General features: G+C 38.8%; 1 protein-coding gene across 49 annotated transcripts in view; it reads right to left on the bottom strand.

The window, feature by feature from the left end:
• The window catches only part of RIMS1 (regulating synaptic membrane exocytosis 1), a 471964-nt gene extending 445799 nt beyond the window's left edge, over positions 1–26165 (bottom strand). For 46 of the 49 annotated variants that reach the window (XM_072735168.1, XM_072735249.1, XM_072735203.1 and 43 more), the window contains exon 1: positions 25727–26137. In XM_072735168.1, coding sequence (XP_072591269.1) covers positions 25727–25890 — 164 coding nt within the window. In that variant the 5' untranslated portion in view covers positions 25891–26137. Of the gene's footprint in view, positions 1–25726 lie in introns of all 49 variants that reach the window. The other 3 variants (XM_072735172.1, XM_072735169.1, XM_072735185.1) reach the window with 2 other exon arrangements.
• Positions 26166–26383: the final 218 nt, after the last annotated feature.

Genomic DNA, 26383 nt, shown 5'->3' with positions numbered 1-26383 from the left:
AGTGTTTGTCAAAATATACTTGGTTGTTCACCAACTAGCCTCTCCTTGGCTAGCTGACATGAGCATCCATGTCAATTTGTCCATATTGTCGTACGGATAGATGAGCTAAGCCTATCTCCCAGGTACATTCTATCACAAGACCTTTGTTTAGAAATATTTAGCAATGTAAAATTATATTTCTGATCTTTTATTTTTATTTTTTTAAGATTTTATTTATTTATTCATGAGAGACACAGAGAGAGAGGCAGAAACACAGGCAGAGGGAGAAGCAGGCTCCATGCAAAGAGCTCAATGTGAGACTTGATCCTGGGACTCCAGGATCATGCTCTGAGCCAAAGGCAGATGCCCAACCACTGAGCCACCCAGGTGTCCTTCTGATCTTTTAAATGACAAAATATTTCTCATATTTCTCTTTTTATTATTATTTATTCATGATAGTCAGAGAGAGAGGAGAGAGAGGCAGAGACACAGGCAGAGGGAGAAGCAGGCTCCACACCAGGAGGCTGACACGGTACTTGATCCCGGGACTCCGGGATTGTGCCCTGGGCCAAAGGCAGGCGCTAAACCACTGAGCCACCCAGGGATCCCTTATTTCTCATATTTCAAATAAGTATGAGTCTTTTTACACAAAACATACAACTTATAGTTCAGTAACGTTTTGGTTATAGTAAGGCATTAGCACACAGATTTAATAATTGGATCAAATAGCTTTTGGTTAAATAAAAAGTAAGCCTGAGTCCATTCCCTTAAAAAGTTAAAAACTTCCCTTAAAAAGTTAAAAACATATCTGATTGCATTCAGTTGTTTTCAGAACAAAGGATAGTGTATGAAATTCAAGAAGCTTTCGTGAAGTCTATTTTTCACATTTGTTTTCACTTAGGATTTTATAATAAAGGTATTTGTCTTTTGTTTGCAAAATAATACTAAAACATCAAATCCTTCTTTCCCATGCCACTGGATTCTCAGAAGACAGCAAATACTTTTCTCCCTTTAAAGTTCTATTTATTTTACTAATAGATTTTTCTGTTAGGCAATATGATTCAGTACCTGACACATAATACTTACTCAATAAATATTTATTCAATTAAATTGGATGTTTAAGCTTGTGTTCACTTCTAAGGGCTAATATTTGCCAAATGTTTCATCAAGACCTCTTGAGCACTTTCTTTACCATTAAAGAGGTTCCTTGTCATTGCAACAAGTCATTGTTTGGGGAAGATTATGGGACCATCCCTGGGAACAATGCTATGACATTTTAAATAAGCATGTCAGCTTATGAAAGAAGACTCAATGAAAACAAGTATCATTAAAAATATATTTATAATTAAGTAGAAATTATGATAAATAACAGCAGGTAAAAGGCAGAATATTTAAATTCTATTCCAATAGTTTACACATCAGCATTCTATATTTGCTTTCTTGGAGGCACAATGGTGCAAGAAACCAAGAAACTGAAGAAAGAAGGAATGGTGAGACATGAAGAATTCAGTTCAGTATCAGAGATTTTGTTTTCAAATGTTGCAATAAAACGTATTTTGTACTAAGCAAAAAATGTGTCACCTAAAACAAAAGAAGAACTGTCCCTGCCTCTTTGAAACATCTTATATTCCCTTCTGGTATAACTTCACAGACTAGAGAAAAAGTAAACTTGAATGCCCGTTTTTATACCTACTTCATTTTCAGATTGTTCTATACCTAATTCCAAATTCTCCTCTGGACTCAAATGACTAGTTTCAGGATATGAATTTGAAGATTAAAAAAGAAATCTTATACCTATCTATAAATCTTATATGTAGAGAGCAGCAAAAACTTGAGAACATAAAGCTATACTCTTCTTAACACTGAATACAAGAGTTGTGGCACTGGTAAAGAAAGAGGATTTTCTCCTTTCAGCTGAAGCCCCATAGATGGGAGTCCACTCCCAAAGGTCTTAAAGGATATGTGATGAAATCAAATTTAAGAGATGTAAAATGTAAGAGAAACAGCAAGGCCAAATTCAAATGGAAACCCTACAAAGGCCTGTGACATGTGTTCTTTGCTGTACACTGACTCACCAGGGCCAGACGGTGTCTTACATTTTGCAAGTATCAACACATTTTTGACAAATAAGTGCCCTTTAATCCTCTACCTTTAGACTGATGGGTATTAAGGAAACGAGGGTTTCAAAAGTTTTGTATGTTTCAAAGCCATGTAGAATTAGATTTTGTGAGAACAAGTCTAGCCTATTTCTATAGATGTAATCCATCTCAAAGAGAGAAATCTTTACCAATGAGTATTTTTATTTCCAGTGCTAAATCCATCAAGAAACAGTATGAGGAACTAGGGGATGCTGGGTATTGCCAATTGACCACAAAAATAGTGCATTTGCATCATACAAGCATTAAACTTACAAGAATTTAACCATATGACACAGAGAGAAATAAGAAAATTGTTTAAATAGTGGGCAGGAATCCATTCACCATTCCAATTTTCTCCATAAGCATTTACGCTGAGTGACCATGAGGATCTTCTACACAAGGGCGTCTCACTTCCTGTCTCTCATCCACAGAATACCTCTCCAAATGAGTGAGACTGTGGTAGTCAATGAATTCAAAGACGCACAGACACATTTTTATTTTTCAACACAGACCTTATAACACAACTTTATAATCTAGTGCTCAACAGAGCTGCTTTAACGCAATGCCAGTTTGGGAAAGAACAGAGATGATAGTTTGCCTTCTATGTGGATTCCTCCAGAGGGGTTTTCAAAAGTAAAATTTTGACAGTCCTCAAATTTCACCTTACCTGCTGCACTGTCCATAGAACCTAAATTAGATATGATCCCACCGTCATCTTCACCCTTGCACAGCTTTAGCGGAAAATCCTCCCCCTGATCTCCTTGCATTCTCCTCCAGTCCTGTCTCTGTGGTGGAGTCAAGCTGACTGACAGACTCATCTCATCTGTGTAGCTGCTAGTACACCCCACATTCTTCTTCAATACTTACTGGACAAAAGAATAGTAATCAATTAGTTTCTGGCTTGGGGCAAACTTCAAGGTATCAGAAGGCAACTTTCACACACCTCAAAAATATCCAAATTCACTTAAAAGTAACTTGTTTTGCTCCCTGTGTCTGCATTTTCCCTAAGGCAAAGAGTATATAGGCTAAAGTACTCCAAAAATGATATTGTGTGTACCATACATTATCAAAAATGTACACTAAGTATTTCTGAGAGCAATCCTGGATCACAAAAGGATACAAGTGAGTGGGAAATAAATTCAAATCATAAAATGTGGGCAATAATTCAGAGCAGCAATAGCTGGCATTTAGTTGAATTTTGCCAACACGGCCCTAATAAATATAAATATTTCATTTCACAGTCTTAAAAATCTGTTTTAAAAAATAACCTCTAAATGCATAAAAAATTACAAGCATTGATAATTGCAAATTATCAATACAGAATATGAGACTTTATGCCCTAAGAGTCTGGTAAGCATAATGCGGGCCAGTGTGTATTCATGGACTGGGCATTGTGTACCAACCGGCCACTAGTGACTGTGCCAACCCTATTGTCAGCCCAGGGACCTTTCAGTCAGTGTATGGACCAAAATATGTCCAGTCCAAAAATGCACAATATTTCACTGCATTCCAAAGCTTCCACAGTCTGACAAATACACTGGAACCTTTGTTTTACTTTTCTCTCCATCACTCTAAAATTATGTATTTTTAAAACATGAAATGTTTGAGTTTCCCCTTAAGCCTAGGACTGTCAGCTTATCTGTTAGTCTAACAAATGGGCAGTTATTTTTAATTTCCTTCTGATAAGGAAAAAGCATGTGCAAAGAGATGCCTCTCTCCCTCTGATTTTCACAGCCTCTCACCATAGCCTTATTACTAAAAAGTTATTTCCCATCTGCAAATGAACTATCCTCTGCTACAGTTTAGACCTCTAAATGGAGGCTGAGACTGTCATGCTGAAATCCTCTGACCATCTAACTTACAGAAAATAATCAGTGTTTAAAAAGAGATGGGTTGACTCCTCATCTAAGCTGAACTTGTATTCTATGAAAGGAGGGCAGAAAGCATTAATATCTACAATATGAGGAGTGCCAGGAAGTACATTTCAGAGTCCAGATTGCATTTAATAAAAGGCTGAGGCTATACTAATTTTTTTTTCTGATCCAAACAGTATAAATTCTATTATCAGCATTACCAATAATTACAAACCACTTCAGATAAATTAAAAACTAGCTCTGACATGCACATAAAAAACAGGGCTTCCTGAAAGTTTAATAAGCTCTGCAATAACTTACAGAATCACATAATTGTTGTTAATTTTAGTGTACCTCTGTATTTCCTGATGCAAGCCAGAGCCAAAACATTATTTTAATTAAGCAATTAATTAATTAAAACGAATGAAATATTCTTGAAAACTCAGAGACCCTAGAGGGTTAGATTAGAGAAAGTAGAATCAAGACTGGAATCCACTAATTCCTGAACTCACATGTGATTAAGATATCAGTTTGCCACACAAATTTCACAAACTCAGAGCCAACTCTTTGTGTGTGTCAAAATCCACAGCACAAAAAGGACACCACTAAATTCACTCAGTGGTCATATCTGTCACTTAATTTGAGTAAAAGTTGATTTCAGAAACATTTTCAAAGAATGCTAAGTATGGGGACACCTGGGTGGCTCAGGTCGTGATCCAGGGATCACTTGATCCTGGGATCAAGTCTTCTGTATCAGGCTCCCCATGGGGAGCCTGCTTCTCCCTCTGCCTATGTCTCTGCCTCTCTCTGTGCCTCTCATGAATAAATAAATAAGATCTTTAAATTTTTTTTATTTTATTTTATTTATTTATGATAGGCACACAGTGAGAGAGAGAGAAGCAGAGACATAGGCAGAGGGAGAAGCAGGCTCCATGCACCGGGAGCCCGATGTGGGATTCGATCCTGGGTCTCCAGGATCGCGCCCCGGGCCAAAGGCAGGCGCCCAACCGCTGCGCCACCCAGGGATCCCAAATAAGATCTTTAAAAAAAAGAATAGTAAGTATGAAATAAACAGCAAGGACAGTAGGATCCAAATACTGATACATGGGGGAAATCAAGGAAGTTGAGATGAAAGGACTTTTTAACTTTCTCACTTTACACTCTAATCATCTCTTACAGGTTTAAATACATACTCTTTGCAAAACAAACATTTTACTCATTGACTTTGGCTCTGGGTCTTAATTTTCTAAACAAAAATATATAGTGGTAGGAGAAACACTGTAAAAATGTTAATTACCAGATGAAAAGGTTCATTTAGGCTTGAACAAAACATATTGTAACATCATGCTGAAGGGAAAATAATAGGGGGTGCTCAAACTTCACCAATGACTGTGCAGCCAACACAGCATCCTCTTCCTTTCTAAATGTGCTGCTTTGCCTCATCCACAGTTTCTGCTTGTCTACAAGTAAATTAAATACCCTATATGCAGCCTCCTGTATAGTTAGAATGGCTAACTCTCCTACAAGGAGAGGTCAAAAGAAGCAGCTCATGGAAGTAATGCCTCCCTCCAATCCACCCAGCTCCTCTCCTCCAGAAGGTCTCCCTTCCAGCAGCCCTGAGGGGATGGCACAGAGTTGGATTTACCCATCAGGGGAGAACCCAAGGGCCAAACAAGAAAAATCACTCCTCCCCTGAAATGACTGTCATTATAGAGGAATGGATGCTTCATCTCTCTTCTGGGGAAATTCCCCACTGAGGCTCTCATATTTCTGTCTCCTGTAATGAGGAGGAGTAGAGAACAAAGAACAGCAGAAAGAAGATAAAGTGCCTGAATTTCTGCCCAAATTACCCATTATTTCTTCCCTAAAGAAATAAAAACAGAAGCTAAAAGCCAGAGTGCCCTCTTTGGAAGTGGAGAGGAAAGAACACCAGTCCCACTAGAACCAAGAGACAAAGGGTAAATGGAATTATAACTGCCCACCTTTCATATCACCAAGTCTTCTTACCAACCATGTGGTGTGAAAGATTGAGCAATGTGTGCTGTGATCACAGTAAATACATCAGCCTCTTAATTTCAAACTTGAAGGGAAAAAAAATTACTAATTGTTAGATTTATACTGATCATTGTGAATTTAAGTATAAAGAAAACTCAGGAAAGAACTTTATCTTTTAGAAAATTTCCATTAAATGCGATTTAGAACATATATCCAAATTACAAGAGTTTTGCCAAGAAAGCACAGACCTTTACTATGTACACTTGTTCTTCTCATGAGCTAAAAGCAGGCATTTTGATATATATATGGTGCTATGGAGCTATATATATATTGTGAGCTAGAACTTGATATTGATAGTTAGGTCTTTATATTATACTATTATTTTTTAGTATTTTCATTGCATCTTAATCTCAGCAAAGGTGCAGAGCTTTGGTGTATGTGTACTTTTAAAATATTGGGAAATTATCCCCATCACCCCTAACTTTGTATGAAAATATCAGCATTATATCAACTATTCACCAGCACAAGTCCACACCAGCCTTACACTTGAACAATATTTTTGAAGGTCATTTTTTTACATTTTATTCAGCATTTATTATGAGTATTTACTCATGAATGCCATGGTTCAATGTGGCAATCCATTAATTTTTTAAATAAGGCTTTCCTGTAAAAAGAGTCTAACCAGTTGGAGGTATTCTTTAATGCCACAAACTCAAGACAGTTGCTTTTCCATTGAATACAGACCATACAAATTATATATGTAAATCTGTATGCATTCATCTGAGATTATAAACTCAATAGGTGAGTCAAAAAGCTTCCTTAGTCAAACAACAAATGTGAAGAATTAAATCTGCAGACACAATTCAGGGTAAGACTATCCCAAAGTGCTGCTAAAATAAGGGATATTACCCTAGTTTGACATAAAAAAAGCATCCAACTTCTGTGTGTTCCTAAAGCTCAGGTAACTGCATTGTGCTAAAATCACTACAATGAATAGGAGTATTCTGGCTTAGTATAATGTCAGAACCAAAGCTCCAATTGTGATTCAAAATTCCTTTATATAGTATCAACACAGCAAGTACTGTACTTTTGAGCTGGGACAGTGTTCATACAGCATTGCTGCACCTGTCTTTATATTCAAAGAGATGTGAATACTGGGTGCATAGTACTATTCAAATTCATACTATTATAACAATTATTATTGCCAACAGTTGCTAATGCTGCCCATGCATAAAGAGATACGCCAAGTACATTACATAACCATTGTTATCTGGTTGACCCCTCCCACCCAATCCATGTTTCACAGATAAGACAACTTGGGGGATAAATGACTTAAGATAACACAATAACTGTAGAGCCCTGGAATCAAACCCAGGCCTCTTTGATTCTCAAATCCAGGCACTAATTTCCCTGCATCCCATAATAATTACTACTGGTACTAGTGGTAATAGAGTATATTACAGAAACATTTACCACCTGTATTTCAGTAGCTGGTTGCAATAACAAAGTTTATTTCTAAGTTCCATGGAACATTTACTACTTATGTGGTATAATCTTTCCCTAAATCACTTTTTTCTATTTTCTTTTATGAAAAGTAGGTATAGCTATCTTACTGACTTCATAGAGTCATAATAAGAATAAATAAAGATTGTGCTTATAAGCATTTTTTAATAATAAATTTATTTTTATTGGTGTTCAAATTGCCAACATACAGAATAATACCCATGCTCATCCCGTCAAGTGCCCCCTTCAGTGCCAGTCACCCAGTCACCCCCACCCCCCACCCTCCTCCCCTTCCACCACCCCTAGTTTGTTTCCCAGAGTTAGGAGTCTTTATGTTCTGTCTCCCTTTCTGATATTTCCTACCCACATATAAGCACTTTTTTTTTTCATGGGGGCAAATGTTAGCTGTTGATGCTACATTGTCATAAAGAAAAAATACTGTACTCTGGACTTTGTTAGCAAAATAGATGTTAGAAATGAGCAAGAAAAGAAGTCCAAACGACACCAGTGTTTTGGACTTAAAATAACTTTAAGGAGGTTTGTGTTCTTTCTCCAAGATAAAAGCTATATTCTCTATGGGAAGTGTAGACACTCCCTAGTCAATTCCAAGCCATGATTTTCTAGATGTCTTCAGAATATTCTCAGTTAACAATCTTACTGTAATTTTATGTAGGACCAAGAATTAGGGATATGGGTTTCAGATCTTATTCTGATGCTGGAAAGTCACTAGAGCTGTCTGGGACACACCACAGAATAGACTTGAGGAGGAGAGGGATTCTGCACCTACAGCCTCACTCAGGATCTGCTACATAGCAAGTGCTTGAAAGTATCAGTTAAATAGATGAACAAACTGCCATAACTATAAAAGAGGAGGACTGGCACAGATGAGAAGTTTTCAGATGTTTCCTTTTGCTGCAAAACTTTTTTTTTTTTAAGTAAGATCTCCAAATCACAAAATATAAAACAGATAATGGCAGTGAGCTGAAAATAAAACAGCAGTATAACACATAGAGGCCTAGACCCTACTAACCATGCTTTTCTCTTGTCCAGTCAACATTACTCCCCAGCACTCTGGGATAGCTCCAGCAGACATAATGTGGAAACCACTGATTTGGATACTAAAGCCTGTTTTGACTTAAACTCTATGAGTCTAAATATTGATTTCTAACTTCAACAAATTAGTTATTTCTGCATCAAAGAAAGTAAACTGGCTCCTTATAGGAAATAAGTAGCTTAATTCATAAAAAATGGACTTTGAATTTACTCTACTTTGCTTACCAAACATCCCATGTGCTCTCCTACATTTCCTATCCTCTTTTATAGTTGCCTGGCCCTGGCCAATGGACCATTTGCTGTAGTGATGTATGTTTGTTCTACCTCCCATCCCCCTCTTTCCTGGATATGGCCACATGTTCACAGCCACTATTTCCACATGGAAGAAGGCCATCCAATCTACATGGAACTGTGCAAATAAAAATTAAAATGTATTATGTTAAGATGTTAAGCTCTGAAGATTGGAAAGTTATTTATATTAACTTTTTGACAAATACATATTTTCAACTTAATGGAAATATTTAGACTGAGCACTGAACAGATCTAAAATGTACTGCTCTATTTTCCTATATAATAAGGAGTCCTCAGATCTTAGTGCTTATGGAAGGCACACACTTCAAGAGATTTGGTAAAGATGGTTTTGGGAATAATTACCTAAATGGGAAGAGGGGATTTTCCAAAAACCATGTGCCCCAAAACCTGTGTCATTGAATTAAAATACCATCATTGCATATTTCCACACTGTCTGAAGTTCCAGGTAGATTGCCTTCTTTACAAAAATTGCTGGGAGAAAAAAGAGTCAGAGGTTTCATGAAAGCATACCTTTCCAATAAATGTAGAAAAAAAGGACAAATCAGTTTTCAACTGAAGTCACTACCCTCCACAAATCATAATCATTGGCTCATGGGCATTTGCAACTGTTTCATAGGTATATTTATAATTTAGGATTTGGTGATGTTGCCAATCCCCAAAATAGACCTACAATCTGGACACTCCTAACAATTGATTTAAATACTCAATTTTGTTTATAAATCTTGGATTTATCCTAATCTTATTAACTGACTTCATATTTAACCTGTGCCTTCCTTTCATTTTTATGCAGTTAAGGAATATTTAACTTTCCCAAATTTCTTATTTTGAATTTCAGCTAAAATTATTAAGTAGATGGCTTACCAAGCTGTCCAGAAGCCCCTTTCAAGATGGGGAGACTTATTCCTCTCTATGTTGGGTATGCTTTAGCTATTAGCCCTCCCTGAGAATCTGAAGAAAGTCATCTCCTAAGGCCATTCCCTTGGCAACATGAATCCAGTGACTGGCCAATGCAAGAATACTATAACTAGTTTCACAGCTCCCAAGGAGCTAACTGAAGCTTCTTGTACCTGCACTGTAGTTCAACTTCTCCCAGCCTCTCTGCTTCCTTTCCCATATATATGTTAATCGGAAGGCACTCCCTAATAAACTTCTAGCACAATTATCTCCATCTCAGCATCTGCTTCTGGGAAACTTAACCTACAAGAAATCTAAACTACTCTCCAACCATGGAGATTGGAAACAAGTCAACTGGAATGATCAGGTCTTCTCCTAACACAATGTGATTCCTGGACCATACCTCATGGTAAAGGATCTGAAGCAAATCATGTCATTCTTTATTCTGTATCCACAAATATTTTCCAGTTAAAATAAATAGGGGCATCTTGGGAGACAGGGCAGAAACATGAACTGAAAAGATGTATATGGAAAAGACTGAAGGGTAATTTACCTTGCTAACAGTGTGCTCCTTTATGAAGATTTCATGTGTGTTTATATATCCACACAGACATGCACACAGATGTGTATCTGTTATTGAACTGAGGAATTAAAAATGTTCTCTCTCTCGGAACATGAAAACCCAAACGTAGACTTGAAAATATCTTTGTAATTTGTAGAAAACAGAGCAACTACAAAATCCTAATCAGGGCTCTCTTGGTTGGAAGAAATAGAAACCTACCTATATAAGCTCAGATCAAGGTTACACAGCAATCTAACAACAAAACCCTGGAGAAAAAAAAATCTAAAAACAACAACAACAACAAAAGATTACACAGCAAAGTGTTCAGTCAGCCTCAGAGTGACTCAGTCTGGGAGGTCAGGATCAAAGATACTTGATGCCTCTTGGGCCAAAAGTCCTCTCTTTTCTGTATGCTTTGTCAGTCTCTCTTCTTTTGACCCATCTTGCACAAGGCCCAATGGGGCTTCTTCTGTAGACAAGCAATCATCTGTTTTTCTGGTAAAACCACACTCTGCTTTCTACCCCAACTATTTCAGACTTTCTTCCTCATCCTCAAATCTCGAACTCTCATCATTCTCAGAAAAAAACTCAACTCCCACTTTACAGGAAAAATAAAAACCATTAGACATTAGGTCCATCATCTTTCCAGTTACAAATTTATATCCTTTCTCCTTTATTCAGACCATCTTGTTCACTGTATTCTTTCCATCAACTGTTAAACATTCTTAAATGTATCCTTTTTAAATTCCATTTAAAAGCAGCCCACAGGGACACCTGAGTGGCTCAGCAGTTGAGTGTCTGCCTTCGGCTCTGGGCATGATCCCGGGATCTGGGGATCCTGTCCTGAGTCGGGCTCCCTGCAAGGAGCCTGCTTCACCCTCTGCCAATATCTCTGTCTCTCTGTCTCTCTCTCTGCATCTCTCATGAATAAATAAATAAAATCTTAAAAAAAAAGTGGCCCATATTGGACCTACCTCTCATTTCCCTCCCTCCATATACCTCCCTCCGATATACCTCCCTCCAGGTATCCCCTTATGTCTCTTCCCAAATATCCCAAAGGATCTGCCTGTATTAAGTGTATGTATTGATTCTGACCACTCTATTCTAGTTCTGGCCCTACCCCTTTTTCTGAAGTCACCAGTGATCTCCTTGTTGAATCCAACAGCTGAATCCAATAGCCATTTATGAGTCCTCATTCTATATGATGTGTCAGGATTTCCTTTTTATTGGTTCAGATATAATTTACATACTGTAATAGGCACATATATTAAGTGTACAGCTTGACCAATTTCAACTAATGCATACACATGTATAATACACGTCCTTACAAAATATAGAACATTTCTATCCTTCCAGAAAATTGCTCCTTTAGCTTTCCTGTCAACTCATCATCCCTGCTACCATAAAAGAGAACACCAATCTGATTTTTAACATCATGGATTAACTTTGCTTATTCTAGAGCTTCATGTAAATAGAATTGTATGGTCTTCACTATTTGTGTCTCGTTTTTGTTTTTGTTTTTGTTTTTAATTCGGCATAACATTTTTGAGATTTATCTTTACTGGTCATGTATCAGCAATTTACTCTTGTTTATTGCTGGGCAATATTTCACTGGATAAATATACCATAGTTCTAAAATTCATTCTTCTGCTGATGGACATCTGAGCTATTTCCAATTTAGGGCTGTTTTGAAGAAGGCTGATATAAACATTCCCTTATTAGAGCTTTTGTGAATACATGTTTTCACTTTTCTTCTATAAATACCTACGACTGGAACTGCTGCGTCATAATGTGGATGCGTATTTAGCTTTTTCAAAATATTACCAAACAATTTTTTAAAGTGGTTGTACTATACTATGCTCCCACAAGCAATGCATAGAAATTCTAGCTGCTTATTACCTTCACCAACATTTGATGTTGCCAGTCTTTATTTTGGTCATCCTAGTGAGATTGCCTTTTCCTCCTTGAAATACTCTCTTCCCTTTTATTTGCTGTATCAAGAGTCTCTGGGTTTTATCCTATCTTTCTTCATTTTTAGTGTCTTTCCTAGGTCATTGTCCCCTTTCAACTTTTAAAATGAGATTTCATTAAGATTCATTCTTATGCTTTTTCCTTTTCTGAATCTATTCACTCATTCCCACTTGTAGCTTCATGGCTAGATGACTGATAAATTCATAGCTCCAATCCATCCTCTCTTCTGAGTTCCTAACCTATAGCCTGCAAAAGGTAAATGACCAAAACTAAATTTAGAATTGCCCTTCCATCCGCCCAGATGCTCCCAAAACCTAATGGCACAAGTCAGAAGTCAACTCCTATTCAATCCATTCAAAGAAAATAACTGTGGCTTTTGCTTCCAAAATCTCTCTCAAATCTTAACACTCTGTCATCACCATCAAAGTCTTTACTTCTAACATCTCTCACCAGGACTTCTGCAATAGCCTCCCAGCTGTTCTATACACAGACGTGCCCTGGGCTTTCATTCAATCAGTTCTTGAAACTGTAGCCAGAATATTTTTTTTAAATACTAATAAGATTGTATCATATCTCTCTTCAAAATATTTGAGTTCTTCTGATAAAGACAAAACTCAGTAACATGATCTGGAAGACCCCACAGTGTGAAGGTTGTGCCTATCTCTCCAAGACCCTCAAACCACATCCCTCTTGGCTTTCTCTTAGTTTTCTCCTCTTCCAGAACACTGGTTTTCTTCTACTTCTTCAGGTTTACCATTCTGCCTTGCATCCAAGATTCTCTGTTCTTCCTGCCTATTAGGTACTTCACTCCCTATTTTCCTAATTAATTCCTACTCATCCTCAGATCTTAGCTCAGCCCTGTCATTTCCATAGAGAGCCATTCCTGGCCAGCCTGATATTAATAAAAATTCGGGGTTTACATCATCTTATCAAAATATCATTTATTGTTCTGGGCTGCATTTATCATAGATTTCAATTTTACATTTATTTAAAAATTTAACTTAAATAAAATGTCCTTCTCCTACAAAGGGCAGGGGATAGATGGCTCTGTTAATTCTAGTATAATGCCTGGCATATCATAATTGCTTAACCCATTTTTGTTCTAAGAAAAAAATGAATGGATATTATCCATTTTCTTGACCCTCTGATGTTTTTCTTATTTTCAGTTTGGAAGAGAATCTCATTAGTTCTTGGCCAGTCAACGAATCATTTGGACTTGGATCAAGTGACCATCTTTAATCTTTAGTTCAATCAGCTATGGCCAGGGGGGGATCATATTGACACAGAACTGCTTCTTACAAAATCCCCAAGGGGGCAAAATTTATAGAAGGGCTATAGTTGCAAAAAGTAATGCGAGGCATGTCCAGGTCATGAAAATTATGTAGATGAAATAAAATGAACATCTTTAAAAAGACTTTATAGAAAGAATGTTTTAAGTTTTCAAGTTTGTGGGTGTGAGAGTTTATACGTACAGGTGCATGGATGAACTGAGGGTGTTCATGGATGCATATGTGAGTTGCCATTTCCTTCCCAATCCTCTAATTCTATCTTTGGGTCACTGACCAACAGTCTAGCTGAAGACACACCTCCAAATGAGGGAAAACCAAGAAAAACTCTTCTCACAGTGAGCAAAAACCAACTGACTTTTCTAAGTGAAAAAAACAAAATATGATTTTAATATGTACATAATTCAAAAGCATAGTAGGAAAAGCTATTTGGAATCATAAATAAATTACTGCTTATTGAAAACATTGTATCTTTCAGAGAAGTATTAAAAATTAAAAATAAAATTGTCACAATTAAAAAGTATTGATAGCTTAAGTATAAGTCCAACAAATATTGCAAAGGACATCTTTAAATAAAATATTTCTTAATCCCTGGCAATGATCCACTTACTTTGAATAACATGACAAAATTCAAAATCAACAAAGTAATTAAGACTTCCCATGGCGTTTTCTTTCTTTTTCTTTTTAAAAAAGTTTTCTCTCTCTCCTTTTCTTTTAAGTTCCCTTAAAGTTTCCTTTAACAGCATATATGCTTACTGAGCAGGCAAAATCAAAGCTAAATTGAAAAAAAATTTTTTTTTAATTTGATGCTAACTAAAACCATGTGGAGAGAGTAAGACAGTAGAAAAAACACTGGACAAGAAGATAGAAGACCCAAAGTCTTATACCTAACTCTCTCACTAATCAACAATGAAAACCTGAAAGAAACTCTGGGCCTTAGTTTTTCTCTTCTTAAAAATGGAGTTCGAATAAATCTTTAGTGGCTAAAATGTTTTATCTTGATTGCCAACTCTCATCAGTTGATGGTCTGGAGCACTATATTCAGAAAGGTTCTGAGGCATCCAACATTTATCACTGATGCTTTTCTAGGTTCACAAAGTCATCTGTGCACTAAGCATTTGCCAGCTCTGTAATGGACGGTCTCTAAGCTCCCATCCATATTTCAACTCAATTTAGTTATGTTATGTCAAAAACCAGTGCTTTTCTGCCCTGGGTATGCAGACTGAACAATTCAGTTCAACAAGCACTTATTGAGATCCTACCATATATCAGCCAGAGTGTTAAGCAATGGAAATGCCTGTATGATTAGGAGAAGATATCTGCATTCAAGAAGTTTAAATCTAGAAGATGACTTAAACAAGGGGCATTTTTAAGTTAAAAATATAATCCAGTACAACACTTGCCTGTGATCTTATTCTAAACACCAAATCAGAGGACATATATTATGGTTTAAACTGCTACTGAAGTTAGTGATGTTTTAATTCAAAGAAAATGTTTCCATTAAAGCATCTCTGTCTGGAGAATTACTTTTTAAAATGTATTATTTACATCCTTCCACACTGACATTCCAACACTTTAAAAATGCTGTCCTTCAAAAACCCATTAATGATAAATTAGGAGTACAACAGATCATCTAAAAACTATATTTCAATTTCACCTTGTAATATCCAACATCCAGTATATTCTCATAAGTTCTGGCCAACGGTGATTCTCTCAATAGCCAAAACCACTCAGCTCATTTTTTGCTTTCAGAATTTGCTGATAGAATTCCCATGGTTAGTATAACCTTCCCACTCCATCCACCTACTCATACCCTATTAATCCATCCAGCAGCCTTAGGTGACTCTTCCACTCCACAGCCTCTGGATTCATTCATTCATTCATACACACAGTTTAAAAAATTTAGGGACCTATTATATGCCAGGCACAGGTAAAAAAGAATGATCCTGCTCTCAGAAACAGATTCTGTACTGAGCTGAGACTGTTGAGTAAAGATTATGAAAAAGATGGGCACAGAGGAAAAATACAAAAATTAATCCAGGAAGTCTGGGAAGACTTATCAGATGAGATGTCACTTGAACTAATTTGAAAAGCTATGTAAAAATTAGGGAAAGAAGGAAATTCCTGACAAAGAGAAAAACACAAGTGGGAATTACCAAGCTGTGAAGCAGTGGTGATGCTTTGAGATCTTGTTCAAGAAAGCTATAGCAGGAAGATGTGCATAGACCAATGAAGGGAGATAGTAGGCACAGTAAAGATTATGAGATTTAATCTTTACTCTGAAAGCACAGGGGTTTTATTGAAGGGACATGATTAAATGAATGTTAGAATGATTCCTCTGACAGCAATGTGAAGATGGGAGAGGGTCTGATCAGTGGCAGGGAAATGAATTAGGAGGTTATTGCAGGCAATCCAGTGAGTAGTGATGATGGTCTACACTGAAGTAACAGCAATGGAATTGGAAAATAAAGAAGAAATTCAAAGGATTCTAAGAATATTGAATCAGAAGGATTTGACAATGGATTCAATAAGGAGTCGTCCTGAAGATGTCACCCAGAAAGATAGAGATTATAAGAAAACCACTGTGTTTGGGCAGAAGATCAAGACATTTATGATGGATCACAACTGGTTTGAAGTTCCCAAGGACATCCAGGTAGAGATATTTAGCAGGTAGTTAGGTACATGGATCTAGAATTTGGTAGAAAATTCTAAGGTAGTAAGATATATTTGGAAATCATTAACATCTAAGTATGATTGAAGCCATGAGTATGTTTGAGATTGACCAGAAACTATATAATATGGGAGTGGAAGGTTGAGAGGAGAACCCACAGGAAGGGCAAAATTTGATTATCAACAGAAGATTGATTAGGGACACATGGGAAAGGAGAAGATAAATCAGAAGGAAATGGAGTTATAGAAAGAAGGCCAAGGGAGAGCTTCAGAAAGTCCTTCAGCTCTTATTATAACCACCACTCATTTTGAACTATTTTCTATGGCTTATTTAGCATTTTCCCAAAACATACGTCATATTTTTAAAAATTTGCACTACTTCACCAGGTAAATTATATGCTACTTTGCCTGGGATGGTAAGTTGTTTGTTTTTCTAATTTTTCTGCATGTGGACCTCCAAGAACCTTAAACTATGCTACTTTTATGGAAGGCAGGGACCAGATAGATAGCCACCTGACAGATTACCAATCATAGTTCTACTCAATAGCAACTATTAACAGCTTAGGCCTTTGGAGTTCCAAATACCATGCAATCCCTTTCAGTGCCTGTGTCTGGAACAAAACTCAGAGAATAGTATCTTTTTTGGACTAGTTAAATTTTTTCTCCAGGTTGCACTACTCTAGGTAATAACTATTAGGTGGTTAAATTTGACTAGGGTATGTAGACATCTTTATATTGAAATAGCCAGCCTAATTCATAAAAAGACTGTACTATGTTTTATTTTTCCAAGTTACATTTTTATGACAATCGTCATGATGATCATGAAGAATATCAAAGTAGAATCTTTATGATTTTTACTCTTACCAAAATTTTAATATCCCAAATAAATAAGCCAGCTCAGTTCAATTTCCCATTATTTCAGATACAAAGACTTAAAATAAATTAAGTTTTTCACCCCTCCAAAAAAGGGTTAGGAAAGAAGACTTAAGCTCCAATATATTACAAGGCAGGATAGCAAAGAAAGATAAATCTGCTAAATTGTATGAAATATAAAAGGGAAAGCTATTTGGTTACTTTGTTTTCATCTCCTTCTACTAATACACTATGTAATCTTTCTGACCTGGATAGAATTTCTACATGTGGATATATATACTACTCTATATTTAAAGAAACCTAATATATTGATTTAAACATTCTCTAGATATTTCATACCATCTGCCCAATTTTTCTAAAATATAAAACCTCATAAACTGAAAACAAAACAGCTAGCCACTCAAATAAAGAGCTTCTCATTGCATTTGTTAAGAGCTATGTTTAAACATCAAGAATGGTAATGTGGCACATGATGCTTGTGCACTGATTGCTTACAATTTTAAAATAACCTGATATTCTTGAGAATATCAGTAATCTCCCAGAATACTGCTCAAATATCAATCATATTTGAGCACAGCAATGTAAGTGGGTAGCTAATCAAACAGACTACACAAAGTGTAGGAAATCCAGCCGGAAAACCCCATCAAGAACTCCTACACTACTCCTAGCACCCATTTGTGAACATGCTTGAGTCCATCATAAGAAGGTAAACTGTGCAAGCTAAATTCATATGACAGTGCAGATACTTTTATTGGTTTTCAATTCATTTATCTTCTCTATGTAAATATAATGGCATCTTTCAAACAATAATTACCTATATAATGATGAGGAACACACACAAAGACTAAACACTATGTAAATCACTAGCAAGGTATTACCTGTTATATTACATAAAGGTAACTGCTGGGTTCATTATAGTTCTTTAAAATAGCTAATATTTAATTAAGCATATTAATTACTTTCAATTTGCATGAAATTACTTTCTATGACATTATCTTATTTTATATCTAAACTTGGAAGAATTATTAAAATGTAGCATTCTAAAATCTATTTAAATGTCTTCTCTAAACTACAGGCTGCTCCTTTGCAAGGCCCAAAGGAGAACATTCATAAACAGAGTCCTGCATGTAGTTGCAATTCACAGCCACTGTTCTTTGAAAAATGTTTTGAAATTTTTAATTCTATTTTGCCATAAAAGGTAGCATTCCACTGAGACTCCATAAAGATAACACCTCATTCTCAGCAAAAGCTCTTCCATTTACCAATGATTTTCAAAGTATCTCTATAATTTGTATTCTTTATTGATAAGATATATTTTATGACTGTTAATTGCTTGACTTTCTTAAGTTTTAAAAGAATAATAATGGGTCAGGGATGGAAAACTTATAAAGAAGAAGACATTATAATTTATTGTCCATATTGAAATACAAAATTGAGAAAAAGCGGTACTTTCCATAACCGTAGAGTGAAATAGGCATAAATAGGTACTCTCCTGGGCAAACCAACATGTACAGTCACTGTCCTTTTAAACAACTCTATTTTTCCCTTTAAATAAACATCCATGCGTACAGGAAGTTTTCACAGAGACACAGGTAGAAAATCTAAAGTCAATGTCATATATTCCCCTCTTGACATTCACAGAATACCGACTTAGATCAAGATATGTGGACATAAACTTGATGACGGAGTGTGAGAATATACATACAGAAAACCCAACACACTCAGTAGAAAATCTTAAAGAATTCTGAAAAACATATAATCTATGACATTACTCAACAATAAACTGACATGCTAGAGAAACTACTACTTGACAAATATATGGCCCCTTATTCAGCCATTCTGAAAATGAATGTTATAAAATCCAGTGGCACTAAAACCATAGGTCTTTTTCTAGTAAAAGATGAGGAATTACCATAAACTAATTTGTCTTCACCTTTTTGAATTAGGGTTGCCTTTTAGCTATTTCAGACTTTATCATTTTGCCCGCATCGCTTTTTGTGCTAAAGACTTAATGAACTATTTAATAAAAAAGAAAGAAGAATGTAAAGAAGGTGAATACCACCTCAAACCAAGCTCTGGACTCATTTTACCTTGTGCCTCCTTACCAAATTCTCCAACTTGTAGCTGCAGCCTCTGCCACAGTGGACTGTCAGCATGATACAATGAAGGAACTGTTCTATAAAACTCATTTCCACAGGACCCCTACTAGGTGCAGTCACCACAAGAAAAGATAATCTTGAGATTCTTCTATAGTTTTCCAAAGTAAAGATAATAATAGCACTTTCTTTGGTACAGAAATTTCAAGTTTAAGGGAGTTTCCACTACCTACTTCCACCTAAGTTAGCAGGGCAGACATAATCAATTCTACCTTACACATAAAGAAACTGAGACTTACATCACAGAAAGTGGTAATGTTAAGACCAGAATTTAGTTCACTGCTTTATCCAACTGTTTGATGCACACCTCTCCTTCTGATCACGGCAGTTTTAAAACTGTAGTAACTACACCAACATCTGGCTCTCAGCAAAGGACTCTCTCTATTCTGTCCCAACAGCCCAATGCTTACCCCATTCCAATGCCTGAAAAAACGATCTCACTGTTGAACTGCCTATCATATGACACTTTGTTCAAAATAGCCTACCTAATAAATAAAACTGAGAACAAGAGTAGCGAGGAGTGATAACCTCATGGTGGAGAATGGTGGGGAAATGCTAAGGTCTTAACACCATGCGCAGAAGAGAAAACAGATCAGAAAAGCCCCTGGTGTACATGGGGTTAATGAGTAATCTGTGGCCAGATCTAGAGACTGAAGAGACCTGGAAAAGGGTAGAAAATGCTACTACCCATAAGAAATTCTTCTCTTCCCTCTTTTAGGTTAATTCTCTGGATCCCAGAATCAAATATAATAAGCAAAGAGTCAGGAAGGTATCTAGCTAGTGCTGAGAATTTCATTAATACTAGGAAACAAAGAGAATACTGACAGGATGAACTTCTCATCAAGAGGTAAGTTCAGGGCATGGTGAAACATGTGAAGTATCCAGCCACATGCCTGACACACAATAAATGTTAACTGTCTCCCCCGACCCAATAGAACAGAGAAACAAACTGTAATACTCATAGATTGACGAACTTTTATTTTTGTATTATTATTATTTTTGCTTGATATACTTTTAAAATGATTTACAAGATTAGCAACTTAGAGTCAATGAACATAGGTTCTGGTCTCTTACTCTAGTTGCCACGTGTCCTCGGAAAAGTTACTTCAACTTGCAGGACCAGCCCTAAAATATCCAATTCATATCACAGAATAAAATGTAAAAAGTTGTTTAAAAATATTAAATTGTTCACAAAGATATATGCAATGCAATACAATGGACTTTATAATCCATGGTATATCAGCCTCATCCATCTGTCAACTCCAAGAGTAGGAAAATAATATTTCAGGAATTCCTATTTGATATCTTTTCAGGAAGCTTACTGCACAGGTTTAAGATAAATCATTCTCCTCATTTAACAAGTTGAGCAAATAACACTCCCAAGATGTTGTGTTTCTATTCAAGTCAGCAGTAGCACATATAGCCCACACTGGTTTCCATATTCTACTTCAAATTTAGTAATCTACTTATTTAAACGATGGTGCCTCCTCACTTCTGGTTAAGAAAGAATACATACAAGTTAAAAGAAAGTCAAGACATATGAGCAAAAATGTGAACTAATGGTTATGTCTCTTTCCCTCCATTCTCTTTGATAGCTCCTCACACCTTTCATTTTTTAAGACTTCCCTATTCTATATTTTCTCCAGGAACATTTGGGAATTCAGTCCTGGGCACATGCACTTACTAAGATAGGTTTTTATTGAAAGAAGAAAACTTTAATAGAGTTCAGGATTAACCTTCTCTAAACATAGCCCTAACCATAAATGGCATAAAGAGTCCAGTAAAATGGTAAGTTTTCTCCTTTTCTATTTAACACAACATCTCAAAAATGGTAGACACCAGCTCGTGTTTTAGCAGCATTTCCTCATTACTATTTGCCTTCTTTCTATTCCTTCTTACCCTTCCCTGCCTCAGCAACATGGATAGTATTCTGGGACATAAGACATGAAAATCTCTGCAAACCCCAATGAAAACATGATACTTGCATCCACAGGGACTCTATGTGCACTCCTCCCCAGCTGCCCCATCTCCTTTTCCTTCTTTTCCCACTTGCTAATTGTGGTCTTTCATATTGAGTCTTCTAGATCCATTTGAGGCCATAATGGTACATTACTGGTTGGAGAGAGAAAAAGAAGAAAAAAAGTTGAGGTTCCAAGAGTTCTACTTCTATTTTCTTTCTCCTTTCATAAAGGAGGTAGATGTTACGGATGTGTGAAAAGTCAGCATCTGATTCCCTGTTAAGGGGAGAGGGAGAAGTCTAAAGCAAATACTTTTTATAAATCAATTTCACACCATGAATTGCAGAATTTGTATGTAAAGTAGACCCTCACAGAATCCCCATTTAAATCATCTTGCCCACATATACACAGTGTCAGAATTAGAACTAGAACCCCAAAAGCTTGGATCCACAATTAATGGCCTTTCTACCATACAATGATGCTTTTCATTTTCTTCAAACTGGAGGCAATTCTCTTGTCCTCAATCCACAGAAAAACTCTATTAAGAGTGTGTGTGAAGCTCCAGGCCATCCTATAATCAGCAACTGATCTACTAAGTCAGCCTAATCTTTTGCCAAACCACTTCTCTGAAACTGAGGAAAGAGCACAAACTAATTTAAGGAAAAGGTAGATAAAATGCAAGCTTTTTCTTGGTAGAAGGTCAGAGTCATGGGTGGGAAAACATTTGGACTTAGAATAAAAGGTCTGGGTTTGAATCCTGATTGGGCCAAGTAATGTGAGTACTTGGGTATTACTGCTTAGTAATATTAAGCTTAGGGTATTACTGGAATTCTCTGATGTAGGATGAAGATTTGAGGATTATATGACCTGACTTACCTTCTGCACAGGCTATTGTGAGAATCCAAATATGCATGTATTAAACTTGAGCATAGTTCAACTATTTGGCATTTGATTCAATAACCACTTAGAATAATGGCAAGCATGAGGTAAATGCTCAACAAATGTTAGAATTTTATTAAATATTTCAATATGGTTCTCAACTCCCATCCTCAAACCATCCCTTTACTCTCTGCTGCTATTTTTTTCTCTTCTCTTACTATTCTGTAGCTCCTTTCTCTATGAAGCTTTTATAAAAAAAGGGAATAAGATTTTAGATCTAATGAGATCTTCTCTGATTTAGGTCCCAGATAATGCAGTTTTCAACTCAAGTAATATATTGGCTTATGGTGTCTGGTGACAGTTACTTGAAAGAGTATTCATTGAGGAAGTTAGGTTTCAAAAAGCCTCCAGAACACACACACACACACATACATACCAAAAACCCTACTAGGAATAAGAAAAGACCTCTGATTTGCAGATAATTACATCACTCATTAAGAATTATTTCCGGGAGTCAACTATTTCTAGTTATATGGCAATGGTATTTAAAATTAGTGCACTTTGCCAACATTAAAATGATTTATTTTATGACTAAGTACTTATAATTTCGAGTCAAATTTTTCTAAAATCTTGAGGTAATAGTTAGCTTGATTATTCTTTTCCATTTACACATATTTAAAGATATTATCAAAGCCAAATTCAAGTAGTAATTTATAAGCAAAACTGTTGAAAATACACAAATATATTTTTTCTGTATTTAATCCTTCCCATATTCACCCATCAGTTTTCTATCTTCTACTAACATCTCACACATTCATACACATGTGAAGAGAGAGACAGCACAGTAGGCAGCCTAAGGTGATGGTTCTGCAGTGATGACAAAAGTGAATTTTAAGTCTAACTCCTGTGGCCAGAACTTTAGCTTTGTGTGGTCTGTTGTAAAAGTAATTTCTCAGATATGTGATACGATGGACCAAGCGTTACCATAAAAACTTATCTCTAATTTAACAAATACTTCAAAGCCCCATGAAAAGCATCATTTTCCAATCTATTTTTATGCAAAGTTGAGAAAAGGCCACCACTTATGACTGTGTCATTAAGTTCCCATATATATGTGTCATCGGAATAGCCTTGACAATCACCAGTTTTTAAGACATAAAGTGCCCTCTAGAAAAAAAGTACAGCACTGTTCCACTAATTGCAGACAATATGACATGCTTACACGGCAGCACACCGGGATTCCAAAACACTCACCAATCTGGCACTGCACAAAAGGCCAAGACATTAACAGAGGAGGCTGATTGATAAAGTTAATGCAGAGGTCTGGGATTATAGAGGGCTGTTGTATAACAGCGTCACATACTGCGATAGTTTGTGAATCCTTGCAATAAATGAACAATACTTGCAAGCTAGTGCAAAGCAGTCACAGGAACGGCAGCGGGAAAGATGTTTTAGACATGAGCAGTTGGACGGTATTCTTCATTTTCATTTGTCCATATAAGCCCATACAATCTTACTGTGCTATCCTTAGGCAGTCAGCAGATTTGGAATTCTGTCCTAAAACTCACCCTCTCCCACTTAAAATCTCTCTCCCCACCAGCATGAAACGGCCAACAAAGAGGTGTGATGGCCACTACTTGCGCTGTGCCTTCCCCTTCCTACTGGGACCCTGTCAGGCAGCAGCTCATGTTTTCCACTGGCTGCTAGAGGCCTCCATCCACCTGCTGTCTGCAGTGAGCAGCAAAAGGAATAGGCAACCTGTAAATCCTGACCAGCGTAAAAGGTGTCCAGGACAGGTGGCAGGGACTGCAACCAGTGAGGACAGACGGACTGACAACCAGACAGACAAACAGCAGCACCATCAGACATGATCCATTACTTCAGGTCTCAGAAGAGGGGAAGCCTGCAGCACCAGGGATGTGATTGTTGCACTAAGGGCAGGCAGCAGATTAATGAGGGTTCTGCCTCCCTCAAGCCGGCAGGCTTAAGGTATTTGTTTTTTGGATGAGAAGGAGCAGGGAATCCGGAAACCTGCTGCTCTGTATAGAATGAGGCCAGCTTTGGCCTTCCGAGTTAATGGACCCTTTCTGAGTCTACAATGAAAGGGCAGGAATGACTGGATTTCTACTCTTTTGCTGTGACCCAGGACCCACTGCGCTTGCTCAATATCCCCCTCTCCCATCTGGGTGGCGGTTACATTGGTGGGGACCCATGCATCTGTGAATGCAGCCTCCCTCTCTTCCTCTGCTTCCAGGCACTGCTGCACTGAGAGGAAGCAGAAGAAACCTTCAGTGGCAGCATCTTCTCTTTAGGAGGCAATCCTCCAGGGTGGGGGTGAGGCCCTGATGGGTGTGTTCTGTGCCTGGGTGTCACCCCTGTTTCCTCCCTGCCCCTTCTGTGCTCTCAGCTAACTCCAGATGCAACAGGTTCCCTTTGGCTCTTCATGCCAATCCTCTGCCCCCAGATACACCTTCTAGTCTAAACAGGAGACACCAAGGAATTAGTGCCAATCGAGGTCTCCAAATTCCTTTACCCTCAAGTTGAAAACTTTCCTGAATACGAGAAGACCTCCTAAGGGAGGGCAGGGTCAAAGTCCCATTCAGCTCCACTCTGTGGGTGATGCTAAGGAGCAAGGAAAACCCAGGTCTGGATGCCAGTACCTTGTAAGCAGTTTTGTCTGAGAATATGACAAGCAGCAGCACAGGCAGTGACACACACCCCTGCACCGCCAGCCATGAGCCCAATCCCCTTCCCAGACGAAGGAAAATGGGGCACTAGACAGAGAGCTCTTGAAAGGTCGATGGGCTTTAAAGAAGAGGGGATGTGTACAAATAGGTGATCCCCTATTGTACTGCTTCCACCAGGAACGGAGCAGGCCCCGGAGGTCTCTTGGAAACCGGTAAAGAGGAACCTCTATTTTATTCAGGCCAGAGTCCCCATCAGCTTCTCTCATTATTAAAAACTTTGCATTGCCGATGGCATTGTATACGGGTAAGAGACTGTGTCTTCACACAGGTATTCTGTGTAGAAGACTGTGGCTAAAAGATTAAAGAGACGCTGGGTAGGTAGGTTACCAAAGATGGCAACTGCCCAAAAAGGACCCAACCTTGATCTGGAGATGAATGAGTACCAAAACGAACACTAAAATAGGCATTTTTCTTAGATACATACTGGCACCCTTCACTGGGGTAACCCCAACCTCCTCAACAACTCCAAGAAGAGCAGAGGAGCTGTTCTCAGCACCTCTTCATCCCATCTCCCCTTTCTTCCACTCAGTCCCTGCCCACAAACCCGCTCCCAGCCCGGGGGCCCTTCCACCTGGGTGGCATCAGCTCTTCTCAGCTTCTGCATACCCCACCCTCAGGGTGGTCCCTATCCACCCAGTCCTCCTCTGCAACCCAGCCTCAAGCCATCCTCTCGCGGCTCCTGGGCTCTCCGCCCGGTGGCATCCCCTCCTTCCTCCATCCCCGCATCTCTTCCCCGCTCAAGCCCCGCGCCCCTGGCCCCAAGGCAGGCGCCTCCGCCCCCCACCCAACACCCTTGGCCGCCCCTCCCCCACACCCAGCCGCGAGGATTGGGTGAGCGAGTGGTGAATGGGCCGATGGAGGCACGGAGGCACGGATGGCGCGGCTGGGGTGGCTTACTTGAGCATGGCTTCTTCTTTTTCCTCCTCTTCCTTCTGCCGGTCCATCACTGCCATGATAATGTTCCTCTCCTCCTCGGTCAGGTGGCTCAGGTCGGGCAGCTCTTGCATGGGGGGAGGCACCGTGGGTGGGCGAGGACCGCGGGGCCCCACGGCCGAGGACATTTTCGTGGCCTGCCCGCCCCCTCGCTGGCTCGCTGGCTCTCGCCTGTCGGGTTCACGCCCAGCAGCTGCGCCCCTGCTTCCCCTCACAGAGGAGCCCTCCCGGCGGCGGCGGCGGCGGCGGGAGGAGGAGCAGCGGCGGCGGCAGCAGCAGAGCCGGGGAGAGCGAGCACCCAGTCTTTCATGGTCGTTTGCATCCACCCAGCCCCGGATGCTGCCTTTGTTTTGGTCGCCGGAGCGAGGCTCGGGGCCGCCCGGCCGCCTCCCGCAGCCCAGCCTCGGCCGGCGGGGGCGGGCAGGCGGGCGGGGGCGCGGCGGGCGCGGCGAGGGGGCGAGGGCTCGCGCGGGGCTCGGCCGATCCGGGCGGCGCGCGCTGGGCGCGCGGGGCGGGGGCGGGGCCGGGGCCGGGGCTGGGGCCGGGGCCGGAGCCGGGGCCGGGGCTGGGGCCGGGGCCGCCGCCGCCGCCGCCGCCGCCGCCGCCGCCGAGGCTGCTCGC

The sequence above is a fragment of the Vulpes vulpes genome, chromosome 1, assembly GCF_048418805.1.
Source record: "Vulpes vulpes isolate BD-2025 chromosome 1, VulVul3, whole genome shotgun sequence".
NCBI lineage: Eukaryota > Metazoa > Chordata > Mammalia > Carnivora > Canidae > Vulpes > Vulpes vulpes.
Note: the sequence above shows the minus strand (reverse complement) of the source record. Positions and strands in the feature narration are given on the sequence as shown.